At 41.9% G+C, this 17,700-nt stretch overlaps 1 protein-coding gene across 7 annotated transcripts in view; it reads right to left on the reverse strand.

Moving 5' to 3' along the window:
• CASP8 (caspase 8) overlaps nucleotides 1-7,232 on the reverse strand; it is a 28,920-nt gene extending 21,688 nt beyond the window's left edge. For 2 of the 7 annotated variants that reach the window (XM_060016312.1, XM_060016311.1), the window contains exons 1-3: nucleotides 7,044-7,232; nucleotides 5,394-5,433; nucleotides 4,747-4,810 (exon numbers count right to left, since the gene is read on the reverse strand). Coding sequence is in view for 1 of the 7 variants with exons in the window: in XM_060016319.1 (XP_059872302.1) it covers nucleotides 7,044-7,063 (20 nt within the window). In the remaining 6 variants the exon portion in view is untranslated. The remainder of the gene's footprint in view (nucleotides 1-4,746; nucleotides 4,811-5,393; nucleotides 5,434-7,043) is intronic. The other 5 variants (XM_060016315.1, XM_060016314.1, XM_060016313.1 and 2 more) reach the window with 3 other exon arrangements.
• Between the last annotated feature and the right edge of the window lie 10,468 nt (nucleotides 7,233-17,700).

A 17,700-nucleotide genomic window follows, 5' to 3' on the forward strand; every position in this document is an offset into this window, starting at 1 on the left:
AAGTTCAACAAACAAAACCTCTAGACATTCAAGGGAACAAACTAGCAAGTTCATTCCTTAAATCACACTCCATAGACACACACGTGCTCAACAGGGTTTGTACATGGAGTCTCACCACAGACCGATATATAAACCTGAACAACCAGAAACATCCCAAATGTCCTCCAATAAAGGAATGGCTAAATTAACTAAAGCATAGTCATCCTACAGAATATTATGCAGCAGTTAAGAAAATGCACTCCAACTTCTGAAATTAAGATGGATAGATATTCAAGATATGTTATTATGACAGTGAAAATAGCAAGTTGCAATATAACCAAAATCATACATCTACTTTTTAGAAATAACTCAAACAACATAATTAGATTTTCAGTGATTACAGACATATATATTAAAGCAGAAAATAAAAGATAAGGAAATTCTGGAAAGAGACATACCAAACTCATAAAGTGCCTAGATTTTGTATTCACAGATCTTTGAAGAAAATACACAGGAAGCTGCTTCAGTGGTTGCCTGAGAGGAGAGGAGCTAGAAGTCTGGGGGGTGGACAGGAAGAGACTTGCTTTACATTCTATACTCTTTGCACTGTGTAAATCTTTACCATTTTATTACCCTAAATATACATGTACTTAAATTAAAATCTCTATTTAAATAACTATTTTTATTCCAGTATATGAAACTGGAAAGGATCAGAACTGGGTCCAGCCCTGTTTAAAACCATTAGGTCCAGTGTCCTTAAATCTTCCAGTAAGTTCTAACCATTGCTAAAATATCATTTTACAGAATAAAATCAACCAAAGAATCAAATGAAAGCAGAATCTCCTTTTTTTCCCCTCTGCAATTATTTTCTTTCTAATGATAACAATGCTTATTGTATTCCTTTTAGAAAATACAGGAAAGATAAAAAGGAGAATAAAAATTACCTATAATTCTATCATCCAAAGATAAAATGCCTAATCAAAACATTCTCTGATGTAAATCATACCAATATTTTCTTAGGTCAGTCTCCCAAGGCAATAGAAATAAAAACAAAAATTAACAAATGGAACCTAATCAAACTTACAAGCTTTTGCACAGCAAAGGAAACCAAAAACGAAATGAAAAGACAACCTACAGAATGGGAGAAAATATTTGCAAATGATGCAACTGACAAGGGCTTAATTTCCAGAATATATAAACAGCTCATAAAATCAACAACAAAAAAACAACCAAATCAAAAAATAGGCAGAAGACCCAAAGAGACGTTTCTCCAAAGAAGAAAGACAAATGGCCAATAGTCACATTTGAAAAGATGCTCAACATCATTAATTATTAGAGAGATGCAAATAAAAACTACAGTGAGGTATCACCTCACACTGATCAGAATGGCCATCATTAAAAACTCTACAAATAACAAATGCTGGAAAGAGTGTGAAGAAAAGGGCACCCTCCTACACTGTTGGTGGAAATGTAAGTTGGTAAAGTCACTATGGAAAACAGTATGGAGGTTCCTCAGAAAACTAAAAATAGAATTACCATATGATCCAGCAATCCCACTCCTGGACATATATCTAGACAAAACTCTAATCCAAAGAGATACCTGCACCCCTATGTTCATAGCAGCACTATTCACAATAGCCAAGACATGGAAGCAACCTAAATATCCATTGACAGAGAAATGGATAAAGAAGATGTGGTACATATATACAATGAAATATTACTCAGCTATAAAAAAGAATGAAATAACGCCATTTGCAGCAACATGGATGCAACTAGAGATTATCATACTAAGTGAAGTAAGTCAGAAAGAGGACGAAAAATACCATACGATATCACTTATATGTGGAATCTAAAATATGACATAAATGAATCTATCTGAAACAGAAACAGACCTGTGGTTGCCGAGGGGGAGGGGGTTGGGGCGGGGATGTAGTCAGAGGTTGGGTTAACAGATGTAAGTGTTTATGCATAGCATGGAGACCTATATTCAATATCCTATGACAAACCATAATGGAAGAGAATATTAAAAAAAGAATGTATATATGTATTACTGAATCACTTTGCTGTATAGCAGAAATTAACACAACATTGTAAATCAACTATACTTCAACTTTTAAAAAATTAAAGTAAAATAAAAAACAAAGATAAACGCCTAATAATCCTACTGTCCTTCCTACCGAATATTTTACGCATATATATTTTCCCTCATATTTAAACACCATATTTCTGAGGTATACGTGGACTTTTCCACTGATAATACTATAAGTGCATCTTGATGTCTTTATTTTTTCTTCTACAGCATGGATTTTTAAATCTATAAGGCATCTAATCATATGAATGGGCAAGAATTTATCTAACCAGTCTCTGATTACATTTAGGATGATCTTAAAATGCAAATCTCCATGTATACCTCCGATTATTTTATTAGAATAATTTCCTAGAGATAGGATTACTGAGACAAAAGGAATAAAGATTTTTAAGGCTTTTGTTACATATTCAATAGCATTTTCTGACAGTATACAAAAAATTCCAATCCAAGGCCAGGATGACGTGAATTTGGATATAACATGATGGGCTCCTGTCCCCTATGGCCAGTTCACCTCACTCGTTTCATTATCTTTGCAATAGCCTGACAATGCTTTCTAAATTATTTTTGCATCATATTAAAATGGACACTTAGTAGGGAAAGTGCTGGCAAGGCTTCTTTTCTGACCCAGCTTTTCCCAGAACACATTGTGGTATAATATTGTCTTTGTCTGTTTAGGTCACACATCTCTTTGATCGTAGTGCCTGGGAAGCACTGTTACCTGCTCTAGATTTTATACCATTAACAACGGGCCACCTCTAGGTTCTGGCTCTATAGGAACAGGGACCAAGAGGCACTTCTTTTTTTATGGGCCCTGGGTTTAACTGCATGTGCTCATGAGCTAGAAACTTTGTTAGAGTAATATTTTAAGGAGAATATTCATTGTTGTATTTTTCTCATCCTAAAATAGTAAAAGTAACATTTATTCCTTAGAGAACTTTTAAAAGAAAAATAAAAATCACTTAGAAAAACTTAGAAGTAATTTTGGGGTCAAATTTGGTGGGTTTTTTCCCATTTTATTCACATGTTCACATATATACATATACATATGCTGAATATATAAATTTGAAGATAAATTTGAATATATTGGTTTATATTGCATACAAGGTGGAAGAGAGGGGTGGAAATGGAAAGCCCTCCAGAATTTTTCTTTTATTTCCAATTATATAACAATGATAAATCAATATAAATATATTTGTATTCTATGATATATAAGTATATCTAATATTTTTATAATAAATGTGTGCCCCAAAGTATTTTGATATAAATTTTTATATTATGATGTGTTTATAACATATAACCATATAAACATAAAAATATTTTTCTTGTCTCACTTACTGCAATCCTCTGAAGAAGTTGCTATTATCATCCTCATTTTACTATTGTGAAAAATCAGTTCAGAAATAAGCTATTGAGAGGCGTCAGGCCCAGGTTTGAGCATCTCACTCAAGGGTCTCAATGACAGACCCTGCAAGGATTTAGAATTTATTCTGATTCCAGTTGGAAGCCAGTGAAGGAATTTAATGAAGAAAGACACATAATCAAAATATTTTTAAAGATTATGAATTACTTAAAATTTTAAAAGACTAAAGAAACCCCCAAAACACAGAAACAAGAGTTCTTAACAAATCTACAAAAGCAAAGAGAGGGTCAGAACCTTACAAACCAAGCCGGTACATGCTGGAGCCCGGATTTAGACCTCAGCACCTCATCCCAGAGTCCCAAATAAGCACTGCCTTTTGTGCCACAATTAAATTGCAAATAAATCTCATCTAATCACAAACAATCCTTCTAGCGACATTCTAGCAACCTCTTAGCTCTTTTGGTGATACGGAAAACTACCTCAAAGCTAGAGAAAATAAACCCAAAATTTGCATTACTCTTCTGAGACAAAAATCCGTTACCTCGTTCAAAGCTTGAGAGTACTGGAAAGCTGCTCTCAGGCCCAAACCCCTAAGCAATAGGGTGACTACTCCCTCCAGTCGAGGATGACCACCCCCAATTGGGGTTCCCCCAGAACCTGCCAGGTGTCCCCCCTGCACACAAACACTCTCCGCTGCAGGGTCCCAGCCAGGGCTATCACACAGCCCAGGAAAGGTGTTCAAATCACGACAAAACTCAGAGCCAGCCAAACTGAAGGAATTTATAACTCCACCTATAAACGCTTAACCCCACAAGTACTGATTATCAGTCGATGCTTGCCATTATATTATTCCTGGTACTGTCCTGTGCCCTTTTAATTTCTCAAAAATAAATAAATAAATAAATAATTGAGTTCTTAGCACTATTTCTGTTTATGTGTGTGTCTGTTTATGTGTACGTGTGTGTTTATACTGGTGGTCTGAGTGTCGGCAGATTGGTAAACTATAGCAGCAAAGACTGTTGAGAGTTGAGTTTTGGTTTCTATTCTTTGACAACTCGGCATAAGGATGAGGCATCTGTACAGATAACTGAACTTGGAGTATTCCCCCCCAAAATCAGGAATGCATCAACCGAAGCTGGAGGGGCCCGTGGGCCCTCACTACAGCCCTGGGAAGCACTGCTAACTCTCCTGGTTTCCGCATCTACACTCATATACAAGGATCACCCCATGAGCCCCGAGGCCACCAGATTCCACCCTCAGTAGCCTAGAAAATTCTAGAATCAAAAACTTTCCTCTCTAAAAGCCCATCCAACCTTACCAGAGGCAAGTCCCAGAACCCTCACAGCGGCAGCCGCTTCACAGGCCTCTCTCTCCTGGCACATCTAAGAAAAGAATGAAGTCAAATGAAGAACCTACAGCACAGCTCACTTACTTCCTGTTTTCGAAACTCCTGAGTCACTAGTGAGGTGGGCCGGCCTCCAGGCAGCACCCCCGTCTAGATCGCTAAGAGGGAGCCTGTGGAAGAGGAGGCAGGTGCCGGGAGGGGACCCTGGCCACCTGAGCTTTGGCTCGGGCCGTGTGACTTTGGACGGGTCAGTTTCTCTTCGGGGCCTCCTTACCACACTCCAACAGGAGCCAGTTTGAACTGGATGATAGCTAAGAACCCTTTCTTTTCATATTGCAGGAACTTACAGATTTTTAGGGGCTCATTATGAAGACTTTAATGGTTTCATTCAGTAATATTCACTGAGCACTCCTGAGTGGTCTTGGGATCTGTAAACTGCAGGGCCCTCACCACAGCTCTCAGAGGGTCTGCCGACCCTCACAGAAACTCTCTTGGTTTCCCCATCTACACTCACATACGCGATCACTTCCATGACCCCGAGGCCACAAGACCCCAGCCTCAGCAGCCCAGAAAACACTAGAATCATAGTCCTTCCTCCCAAAAGGCCCAGTCAAGCTCACCAAAAAAGACAAATCCTGGGGCCCTCACCATGGACTGGCCCTGGAGAACAAAGCACACATTAGCCCTGTCTTTTTGCTCTCAGTCAGTTGAAATGTTTTCTGATGATAAAACTAGAGAGAGAAAAAAAAAAAAAATCAAACACCTCTCTTCTTTGAAACTGCCTTTTTTCTTTCCCCAAATGGAATATTAGCTTTCAGAGGGCAGAGCTCACGGCTGAGAGGATTAATGAGATGTCTGAAAGTGCCCCTCCACCTGCAGAGGGCTAGGGAAGGGTGCCGTGGTCCCATTGTGCCCTTTGCTACCTCGACTCTGCCCCGAGAACTCTGAGTGAGAGCACAGTGACAGAATGAAATCCTGTTAATGGCTAAATCCTAGCCCAGGATGTGCTCCCTGACTCTTTCCTGTGGCTTCCTGAGCATACACTCAGCTTTCATCCTGCTGTTTTATGGCTGGTTCCTGTCCGAGGCTGTGAGCTTCTCAAAGGCAGAGACCGAATATTTCATGCCCGTTCCCAGGATATGCCACAGGAGTAGCAATATCTAGAACATACAAAGGTTTCCTGCAAATCAACGAGGAAAAGAAACCCTGGAGAACGACAATGGATATGGACACAGGGTCCCTTGACAGGGATACTCAGATGGCCGAAGTGTACGAATGACGCTCAGACTCATGAGTAAGCTGGGAAGTGCCAAAATAAAGCAACGAGCTCCCTACTTTGTACCTATCAGAATGGCAAAGGTTTGCAAGCTGGATCAGGCTAAAGATTGGTGGGCAAGTTCTCCTATAGTCCTTATATAGGATTGGGAGACCGTCCATCATGGAATAATAAGTAGTGGTTACAAAGTGGGACCTGGCAAATTACACAGAACTTAAAATACAGTGCTTACTTGAAAAACAAAGTCAGAAACGGAACAAGCAAAATACAATACAAATAATACTAATACGTAATAATAATTGCTAACACTTACTGGATACTTAGTAGTGCCAGTCACTGTCCTAATTGGCTCATGCTGTTGTTATCAACTTAAATCTTCACAGCCACCTCATGAGGGAGTGTTAATCCCATTTAATGATGAGGAAACAGAGGTACAGAGAAATTACTTTCTTGTTCCTGATCACACAGTTTAAAAAGTAGCGTACACACACAAAACAAGGACACATTTTGCAAAGATACAGAACAATTCAAGGATATGTATCAAAAGATTTAGAGGGTCGTCTTTGGGAGGGTAGGAGATAGGGTGGGAGTGGGGAAATCAAAGAAAGTACCTAGAACAGGGCAGGGGAGAGGGGCCCGTAAGTCTTAGAGACCAAGGGCTACAGGGAATAGGGATCTGACAGGGTGATTAACTTAACCCTCTGCCCCAGGCCAAACAGAAAATAATTTAAACATAAGTAGGTAAATAAAGTCTTGTAGAATTTCCAAAGTAATCCAGCAGGAGAGAGACAGTGTGTCTATATTTGAGGCAGCAGAGGAACCGGAGATTCCTGAGTTAAAAAGTAGCAAAGTCAGTGGTTGTGGTTCAGAGAGAAACCCAGTCCAAGAACTGGGCCCCTAGCAGGATCCAGAGGTGACTCCACTCCGCAGGTCTGATCTGCCCCTTGAGTGGGCAACGTGGTATCCAGAAGCCACTTCTGCACCAGACACTCACCTGCTCCACCCTGGCAACATCACAGTCACCAAGCTCCCGATGCCAAGACCCCTAGACTGCCTAACTTCACACGTTCCAATTACTGAGGCGGGTTCTTACAACCGGAGAAAAATCCCTTGTAACGAGGCAAGGGGGAGGGGGAGGAAGGAGGTGGGGTTGGAAAGGCCTCCCGGAAGAAGTTTTCTTTTACTTTCGATCGCTCAACCAGGCTTTTCTGCCTGTCCCAGCAGACTCACTTCCTGTTTCTCTCCTCTCCACATTCAGAATTTACTAACGAATTCAGCAGGGCTTTGAAACATCGCGAGATAAAAGAAAGAGAACCTGTGAAACCATTGCCCTCCGGCAGAAGGGCAAAATCTGGTCTTCAGTAAGAGAGAAAGAAAATTCCTGAACAGAGAGAACTAGAGAATAAAATTGACTTTGAAAACTGGAAAACAGAGGTGATTCACTCGAACAGAAAATGTTTCTTATTTAAAGGAACCGATGCAAACTAAAAACCAGGAAGCTGTATACTCACTACATTTAGTGTATATAAGGCCTATAATTTTTAAAGACAGATTTGAGACTGTCTGTGGCAAGTAAAAATGCCATTCCTCCTTGAAAGGGGTCTGGGGAGAGGAATTATTCCTCTATTCTGTGGCCCAAATCTCAGCACTGAAGCCATGGACCAGCCCCCCATATCATCTGGCAAGAGCTCTTCTTGGGTCGAAGCAGATGTCTTGCTGAGATTTGGGGAGATCCTGCACAAAAGGGGATGTGGGTCTGGCCCAGCCCTAAGCAAGGGTAACAGTCCCTGGCCAGTGCTGTGCCTTAGTGACCGGTACCCGTCCAGTGCCGAGCCTGGAGTGGTGGTAATGCGGAGATCTGTCCCCCAGGACCCTGAGCCCCCAAACCTCCCCAGCTTTTCTTCATCTTCCATCCCCTTCCCACCCTCTGCCTCCGTTTCCTGTTTGAATTTTTTTAAAGGTTTTCTGCCTTTTTGTTTTTACACCTTGTACATTTTATAACAAAAACACCAAAAATTATACAATACCTATATGTTGTACCTTTACATCAATTATCTCTAATTCCCCCAGCAAAGTAGAGGATTGTTCTCCCATGTCATGGATGAGGAAACAGAGGCTCAAATGAATACCCAAATTCGAACTCAGTCCCGTTGGACCAAAAACAAGGATTTTCCCACCGTAACACACTATCTCCCCTTCCCCAGCATTTAGGATTTGAAATGAACCATGTGGGTGGAAGAGCAGTAAATTTAAACTAAGATAATGACCTATGCACAGAGGTCACAAGGTCACCTATGAAAAAGGAGTCCGCCTAATGACACCAGCTAATATTGAATAAACATTATGTGTGCAAGGCACAGCCACCCACACTGGCTCATTTCACCTTCTGAACAATTCTCAGAAGTGGATGTTCCCATTTGAGTGACAAAACTGAGGTTTGGAGAGGCGAAAGACTTGGACAAGTACCTTCAGCTAGTGAGTGGCAGAGTGAGTTTTGTGTGCCTAAGACCCTGAGAGGTTAATCAGTGTCTGAACATTAATACACACCCATGGTTCTCAACTTGACTGATCTGAGGGTTAACTGAGGAGGTTTAAAACAAATACCAGTCTTCAGGCCCCAGCTTTGGAATTCCTACCTGAGCAGAATTACAGGAGACAAAACAGACTGAGCACTTAAAGGAATGTCTGGACCTTTGACAGTTCTCAGTAAATATTCACTACCACGGTGTTACATAAGCTCACAGTGTCTGTAAGATGGCTACGAATTATTAGTCACATTGTACAGATGAGGAAACTAAGTTCAGTGTCAATCAGCTGACCAACTGCACGGCCAACACAGGATGCCAAGATTGTCTCACTTGAGAGTTTACGTCCAGCCCCCAGCCCCCAGCCTGGCAGAAATGGATGACCCACAGCAGGCATCCAGGGGGCCATACTGAGGAGGAATGGGGGAGTCTCAGGGCTTTGATGTGTCATTTGTAAGGTATTGATCCTAGGCTCTCCCAGTCTTAGATCTTTTTAAAAAGGAAGATGAATAATCAACAAGTGAATTGCGAACCTGAAGTTGGTTAAATTCCTTTTGTGATCTTCTAGGATCAATATTAATTCACTTGCTCTAACCAGTTTCTTGCCTCCTTCTTGAGCTAGACGTCTGCTTGATTATTTACATGGAAATGAATAATGTACCTGGTCTTTAGTCCTGGGGAAGCTGGAAAACCTGGAGGCAATGCAGTTCAGCGGGACATAAGGGAGCTGGTCCCTGCCCAGTGCAGGGTGAGGACAGCCTGTTTGGTTTTTTTTTTCTTTTTTTTTCAGTACGCGGGCCTCTCACTGCTGGGGCCTCTCCCGCTGCGGAGCACAGGCTCCGGACGCGCAGGCTCAGAGGCCATGGCTCACGGGCCCAGTCGCTCCGCGGCATGTGGGATCTTCCCGGACCGGTGCACGAACCCGTGTCCCCTGCATCGGCAAGCAGACTCTCAACCACTGCGCCACCAGGGAAGCCCAGGACAGCCTGTTTGGACTTAAGTGCCGAGAGGTTTCCACCCTCCTGAATCTCAGCTCCCACCTGATGGCCTGCTCCAGAGGCTCATGTCTACTAATCTGCTGAAATCAGATTTGGACCTGTACATTTCCCTAAGAAAGCCAAGAATGACTAAACCTCCTTTCAGCGGGCTGGAACACACCAGTCCCATTGATCTGGACTTGAACCACAGGACATTAGTCAAGGACAAATCAAGGACAAATACTGACAGTGAAACAAAAATCCCCTGAACAAGCATGCTCTTTTGTTGGTTGCTTCTCTATTAAGTTGTATACAACTGACCCACAGGCCGGGTGGTCTGGTACGTGCATTCTACTGGGCCCCTCCTCCCCCTTCCTCAAGCTGGCCTTGGCTTGACCTTAGAATCCTGAAGGCAATGGTGAGGGAAAGGAGACTGCATTCCAATCCATCTATTTCACCTCCTCCCGGCCATGTGGGAAGAGACTCGGCCAATTCTCTAGAAGTTTTTAACAGCTAGGCTTTGAAGTCTTTGATTTTTGTTTTGGTATTGAGATGACTAGACAGTCATGAGCAGGTAGATGAAGAGTTTACATCACTGACCCGAAGTGTATATTCTGCAATTTGGTGGGTGCTGGAACCTGCCCCCTCTACTTCCACAAAAGATTCTACTGCAAACAAGAACCCATCCCACTGATCTAGAAAGGAAGAAATTGAGGTAACTGTTGGGCTGGGATGCAATATTCATGTCATCAACTTAGCTTTTCAAATATTTTCTTGGAGGTCTGAGCATAGTCAAGGTGAAAGTCCTCCAAGTTCCAGCTACACTCTATGCCCACCCCCAGGAACCATTTCTTGGGAACAATTTCTCAGTACCTCAAACCCTAAGGACAAATGTCAAGAGCCATTAAATTTTTTTTATTATGATAAAATATACATAACAAAAAATTTACCATTCTAACCATATTTAAGTGTACATTTCAGTGGCATTAAGTACATTCATATTGTTGTGCTATCATTCCTATCATCCAAGAGCCACTGTTTTTTCTTTTTATTGAAGTATAGTTGGTTTACAATGTTGTGTTAGTTTCTGGTGTACAGCAAAGTGATTCATATATATATATATATATACTTTTTAATATTCTTTTCCATTATGGTTTATCACAGGATATTGAATATAGTTCCCTGTGCTATACGGTAGGACCTTGTTGTTTATTTTATATACAGTAGTTTGTAGCACGATGCAGTTTTAAAGTGTTCTCCCTACTTCATCTCATTTATCTCATTAGTGAGCACAATTTTTTAGTCTAAAGCAGGCAGAGTAGGTGTTACTAAGACATTTAGAACACCAAAGGCCAGAAAGGTGAAGTGACTGAGCTGGGACTACCCAGCTACTCTATCTGCATGCAGCACTAGTGACTCTTTCTTTTAAAAAAAATCAAAAGATGGGAGGATTATTCCCTGAAACACATATATTTTTTCCCTTTTAAAAGAAGTCACTCCTCGGGACTTCCCTGGTGGCATGGTAGTTAAGAATCCGCCTGCCAACGCAGGGAACACGGGTTTGAGCCCTGGTCTGGGAAGATCCCACATGCCGCGGAGCAACTAAGCCCGTGCGCCACAACTACTCAGCCTGTGCTCTAGAGCCCGCGAGCCACAACTACTGAGCCCACGTGCCACAACTAATGAAGCCCACGCACCTAGAGCCCATGCTCCACAACAAGAGAAGCCACTGCAATGAGAAGCCCATGCACCACAAGGAAGAGTAGCCCCCGCTCGCCACAACTGGAGAAAGCCCACGCACAGCAACGAAGACCCAACGCAGCCAAAAATAAATAAATAAATAAATTTATTTTTTAAAAAAAGAAGAAGAAGAAGTCACTCCTCAACTTCTGCAAGGGAAATTCATTTCATTCTTTCTCAGTTCAAAAAGGATTTCAAGAATTGGGTAATGATATTTTTCCTCAAAGCTATTAGTAAAAATAATTACAATACACCCGTTCTCAGTAGTAGCACAACTAACTTGCAGGTACAGGTAAGTCCAGGTGAGACAGCCAAGTGGCAAAATGTGTATTTGGTGTCTTCCCTGGATAGGACATTTTTTCTTCCCCCAGAAGTGTCCTCCCAGGCTCACTTGGATTCCTACTGACTCCAGCTTTCAACAGACCCCGAAACAAAATGATGTAGTAGGAGGGTTAGTACAGTTTCTTATTTATCTTTCTTGTGATAGTCTACAGAAAAGGAAAAGCAAACATATATCTGCATTGACTTTAATTTTTGCACTAATTATTTGTATATTTGTTTAAACATTGTGTGCATGTGTGTGTATTCTATCATTTTTTCATCTAACTCTATCTTGTATCTCTTTCTACATTAGTACTTATGAACGGCCTCTGTCCTCTTTATTACTGCTCAGTGCTTCTAAGCTAGTTTAACACTGCTTGGGACAATGTGCATTTTAGCCAGTGTCTCTGCAAACCCACTGGGGTTCCTCAGAACAAGTTGAAGAGAAAAAAAAATGGCATGTTGTACCTGAGGCTGACCCTGGGAGCCAGGCTGTTCGATTCACTCACAGGAAGGGGCAGTTGGCCAGGGAGTAAAAGGGCCAGGTTTTAGGACTGGGTCTCTGGTTATAAATGCTCCAAATCAGACTTTCTCGTTTTCTTTTTCTTTTTTTTTTTTTTTGCCTCTCTAAAGGTATTCAGAAGGAGATTAAGCCAAAGAGCGCAGATAATAGTCATTCCAATGAACACCTTAGAGGTGTTGATAAAATCTATATTCATTCATGATTAAACAAACATTGATTAAGTGCCCAGTGATTGTTTATGTTTCACAAAATGAAAAGAAAAGGTCATGGGTAGACACAAAAGTTAGGTTATAAAGTTAAACTTTTTGTGCTTTACAACATTATGATACAAACTTCCAGTTTCTGAGAGAATGAGTCATCCCTCATCTGACGCAACACGTTGTAGAGGCTCCGATTATGCTTGAAGATTATTTTAAGTTGGAGTCAAATGAGAATCAACAGATACAGAAAGAAGCCTTTTGTAGCATCCCTTATCTGACGAAAAGTAGCAGATTCTGAGAAATGAAGACTGCCATGAATCCCTCTCCCAGGGAAGTTTTATGGCCATGAAGAAGAAAGTCTCCACCAAGATGGACCTGCATGAACAAATGTAGTTTGCCCAATATATTTACCTTGCCAAAGTTTATCACTCTTGGAAGCCTAAACCCTTTATTACCTTTGTCTTGTCACTTCTCTGCATATTTATTGTTCGTTGCTTAGATGCTATATAAGCCCAAGTTCTAACCACCCTTTTGAGTTCCGAATCACTGAGGTTTCTCCCACTTGATGTGTTTGCATGCATAATAAACTGTTTTTCTCTTGTTCATCTGGCTTTTGTCAGTATAATTTGCAGGGTCTGAGGTAAAGAGCTTAGGAGGGTACAGAGAAAAATGTTTTCCTCCTCTACAGCGTCAAGAGTCATCCCAGTGACAGAGCAGAGAGGCATGGTCTCCTTCTTGTTTCTCACTCTCTTTTGTGCAAGGATGATGAATGAAATTTTCCTGGTGGCTCAGCATTTCAGCTAAATCTCAACAGTTAAGGACAACTGTATCCCTATATACTAAAGAGAAAATGCTAGCCACACTCTGGTGGGAGGAATAAAAGACAGTGTATTAATCATGTCTTTTATTTTGTACTTTCAGTGCTTCGACATCTTGAGGCCTTGCTCATCCTGGAGAGACTGCCCCTCCCCAGGTGTTTCATTCCTAGAAAGAGCACACACCAGGCCGGCCAGCAAGGCTTTCAAATGCAGATCAACCAATCCAGAGTCCCTACCCCCAACCACCTCCTTCATCAAGATTTTACTCTCTGGGACACTATTCCCCTGCACTCTAGAGACATGTACCAGAAAACTAGGGGCACCCCCTACAACCCAGAGCCTATTGAAATGATGCAGACTAACCCAACCTAAGCCTGATTGCCCTGCCTCATCAATTCCTTCCCACAGAAACCACAATGAAGGCTCTTGCCCACATTTCCCCTCCACATCATCTGCCTCCTGACCAACTGATGCTTTCCTATGTGGTCCTGCATGGTGTGCCCCTTCTCCTGGGATCTGTGAGTATAAAATTCCTCAAGACAGTCATTTCCATGTCTGCATATCTCACCATACCTGATTAAAGCAAATCCCAGGTACCGTTACAACTGATATCCACACCGGGTTTTTTTGACACTTTCCACCCCATCCTGTAGAGTCTACAGGAGCAGAAGATGGAGTTCCTTGAGAGAGAATCAGGGCAGAAGGAGAACTGAAATTTAGGTGAGACTGGATCCAGTGGCAGAGGAATGGACTTATGCTTGTCTACAGAGTCCTAGTGAGTAGGGAAAAGAGAAAATATACCTATTGCAAAGTTATGGGGTGGGGGGGAGTCTTGTGGAACTAAACCCGTAATCTGTGAGATCTGATGCTATCTCCGGGTAGGTAGTCTCAGGACTGAGTTAAATTCCTGGTCAGTGTCCTCCGAGAATTGAGTTAATTGCTTGGTGGTGTGAGAAGAAAACACACAGCAGAGTTAGGGAACAGTCCACAAACCACCCTCACTTCTCACACCAACTGCAAGTTCAAGAGGTTCCCAAAAACACCCTGAGGTGTGATAATTGAAGGCTATTACACTCATAGTTATGATTTATTACAGGGAAAAGATACAGATTAAAATGAGTCCAGGAGGATTCCATAGCTGAGCTTCCAGTTGTCCTCTCCGCATAGAGTCATGGGAAGCATTAACCCCTCCCAGCGCTGGGGTGTGATGATACACACTAAGTACTGCCACTGAGGAAATCTCATCGAAGCCTTGGTGTCCAGTCTTTACTGGGGTTCTGTGGCCATCTGCCTGCATGCTGACCTCAGTCTCTAGCCCCTGTGGAGGTTGAGCTGATACCCTGTGATGGAAATCCCTCAACATAAATCACGTTTTAAAACTTTCTGGGGAATTCCCTGATGGTCCAGTGGTTAGGACTTGATACTTTCACTGCCTGGGGCTTTCAATCCTTGGCTGGGGGACTAAGATCCCACCAGCTGCCCAGTGCAGCCCCAAAAAAATCAAACAAACTTTCTGACATAGTCCAAAGCCCCCAGGTAAACAAAGACATTCTTATCAGGCACAACATTTCAAGGTCATAGAGATTACCTCCCAGAGGCCAAGGACAAAGGTCAGACCTCTCTTTGAGCAAAGTTCAAGTCTTCATTACATACCTAAATAGACTGAAGTGCTTGAAAGAAGATGAGACTTGTATCTCACTGCCTAGCTGGAGGCTTGATGAGCTGCAGAAGCTCAGAGGACCATTATAGTGAGTCCATAGAAGCGGAATGCTTTGAGAAAGTTCTTGGGAGAGCCTCACTTGCAATCTCTGGTGCTGGGGGCAATGTGAACATGGAAATGGTGCCTGCATTGCACTTGGAACATGAAGGTAAGAAAATTGTTGATGTCACCACTGCTCAGGCAAGACAAGCCAGAGCGGAAACAAGATACGAGTCAGGATTTTCTTATGGGATAAAATGGATAAATGAGAAGGTTGCCTGGCTCTAAATCTCTTGATTAGAGCCCATCCAGAAGATCTGCTTGCCAGGGCCTTGATAATGTGGCATTCACCCCTGGGGCTAGGATCTCGATTGTCATGGGCAGGATTCTATACTAATTCTCAAAAACTCCACTGTAAGTGTGCTGGGGAAGGTTGGAATTCCCCACATATCTGGGTGAATGTGTCAGGACTTGGATGCCTGCCATGGCAGTAGGTACCAACTGCCAAGAGAGATCTGCAGCTGAGCAGAAAGATCTTTTCTTCTTTACCTCCTACCCTGTGCCTGCCTGGGGGAAGCAGAAGACATGGAGCGAGTAAAGAGAAACAACAAAGAAGAAACAACAGTCCCCTCCTCAACTGATGTTTCCCTAGCTAAGATTCATTCCTGAGCTGAGGGTAATGGGATCCTTTGACTTCAGTTGAGATGGAAACTTTTAAATATCTGAACTAAATTTTTAACAGGTGAAATGAGTCATAATATTATAGCCTTCTCATAACCAAAAGAGCTGAAAGCTGTGGGATCTGCCCAATGTCTAGTCAGGCCATCACAGAAGATTTCTCACACCATCATTGAAAACAGCAATAGGGAAAAAAATAAATGCACTTTCTGTTGGTAGGCCAATGAGTTCAGCCCAAACAATAAAATAAATACTAGTTCATTTTGGGTTTTTGGTGTTATTATTATTTTTTTAAGCACCATTTTATCTACCACCTTGGTCTCCTTTAAAGAAATTGAATCAATAATTTGCTAAAAAAGAAAGCACCAAGCCCAGACAGGTTCACTGTCAAATTCTACCAGACATTTAAGGAAGAAACCAATTACATCAACTCTCATGATCTGTTCCAGATGTAGAAGCAGAGAGGTTACTTCTTAACTCAGTTTATGAGGTCAGTATTACCCTAATAGCAAAACCAGACAAAAGCATTACAACAAAGTAAAACTATAGACCGATATCTCTCAGGAACATAGAATGCAAAAATCTTGAACAAAATATTAGCAAATTGAATCCAACATTGTATAAAGATTTCTACACCAAGACCAGCAGAGATTTATTCTAGGTGCGCAAGCTGGTTCAACATTTGAAAATCAATTAATGTAAGCCAACGTATCAACAAGATTTTTTAAAATTGTGTGATTATATCAATAAGTGCAGAAATAACATTTGACAAAATCTAGAGGATCATAAATCTAAATACGAAAAGCAAAGCAACAATGTTTTTATAACAAACCCTGAGAGAATGTCTTCATGATGGACTCAAATAGGACACCAAAAGTGCTAACCATAGGGGAAAAAAAGGGTCAGCTGGACTGTTTCAGAATTAAGAGTTTCTGTTCAGAAGAGGATGCCATTAAGAGAGTAAAAAGGCAGGCAGGGAACAGGAAAAGTTATGATACGGAGCAATCTCTAAGATGTGCTGGTTAGTAAGAAGGGGTATTGCAGAACAGCATGACTAGCATGATAAACAGATGCACACAGGGCCACCGCTAGACATCATAACGGTGCCTCCTCTGCGTCCCAGCCCCTTCGATACTGTGGATCAACACCTCCAAAATGGAAATCCTTCAAATGATTTTCTGAAGGAAAATTTGCATCTTGTTTTGCAATGAGTATTAACTGAAAAACACACTCAGGCTGAAAACCTAAACTGATGATTTTGCCACTTGGGATCGTCCGTTATGGGCCACTTCTGTCAGCCGCATCCCCACCAGATCTGGTTGGATGTTCATTCAGCGCACAAGCTGGTTACACACCAGAGTCCCTTAAGCAGGACCTTCATACAACTTGGCAACTTCCCCATGATTTTCTTGCCCTACATTTCCTATTATATTGTTCTGGATACTTTTCTTTGTCTTGTTAATTATTTAAGCAGTGGAAAAAGAGAGAGAATTAATCACCATGACTAAGGAAGTAAGGTGTTTGGACCTCAAAAATTGAGGCTGTTATTCATTAACTGGTTGGGCCAAGGAGAATTCTAAGAAATCCTGCAACCCCTGGGGCAAAGCAGAGCTGAGGGAAAAGACAGAGCCAGGATAAAGGATCTCCAACCCCAAACGTACAACCAACCCCAAATGGGCTCTCAGTTGATTTCAGAAGAAAGTTGTAATACATACATACATATATATGTGTGTGTGTGTGTGTGTGTGTGTGTATTCAATTAAAAGAAAGTATCACCTGGGCGTCCCTGGGGCCACCAGCCTAGACCGTTCCAGAAACAAATCAGTTCCTTCCTAAAATTCCAGATAAATCTTACCAGAAGGCCAATACAGGTGCTTCTTTCTGGGATGTGTTCTTGCCAAGAAACGCCTCAAAAATATAATGAAAGTCAAATGAAGAATATATTGCTAGTGTTCCTGTGAACATAACTGCTGGAATTTCCACAGGCAGAACAGACTCAGCAAATCAGCGTGAGAGGGTGGGGAGGAGAGCAGGAAATGAGACACGCCCTCTTCCATGTCTTGGCTTCATGACTGGTCATGCAGAGGAGAGGAGAGAGAATATGCCAGGGAAGTGAGGTACCCAAACTGGAGTCTGGGCTGGTCAATTTAGGTCTCAGTCCAATTTCTAC

Source organism: Delphinus delphis, chromosome 7, assembly GCF_949987515.2.
Source record: "Delphinus delphis chromosome 7, mDelDel1.2, whole genome shotgun sequence".
Lineage (NCBI taxonomy): Eukaryota > Metazoa > Chordata > Mammalia > Artiodactyla > Delphinidae > Delphinus > Delphinus delphis.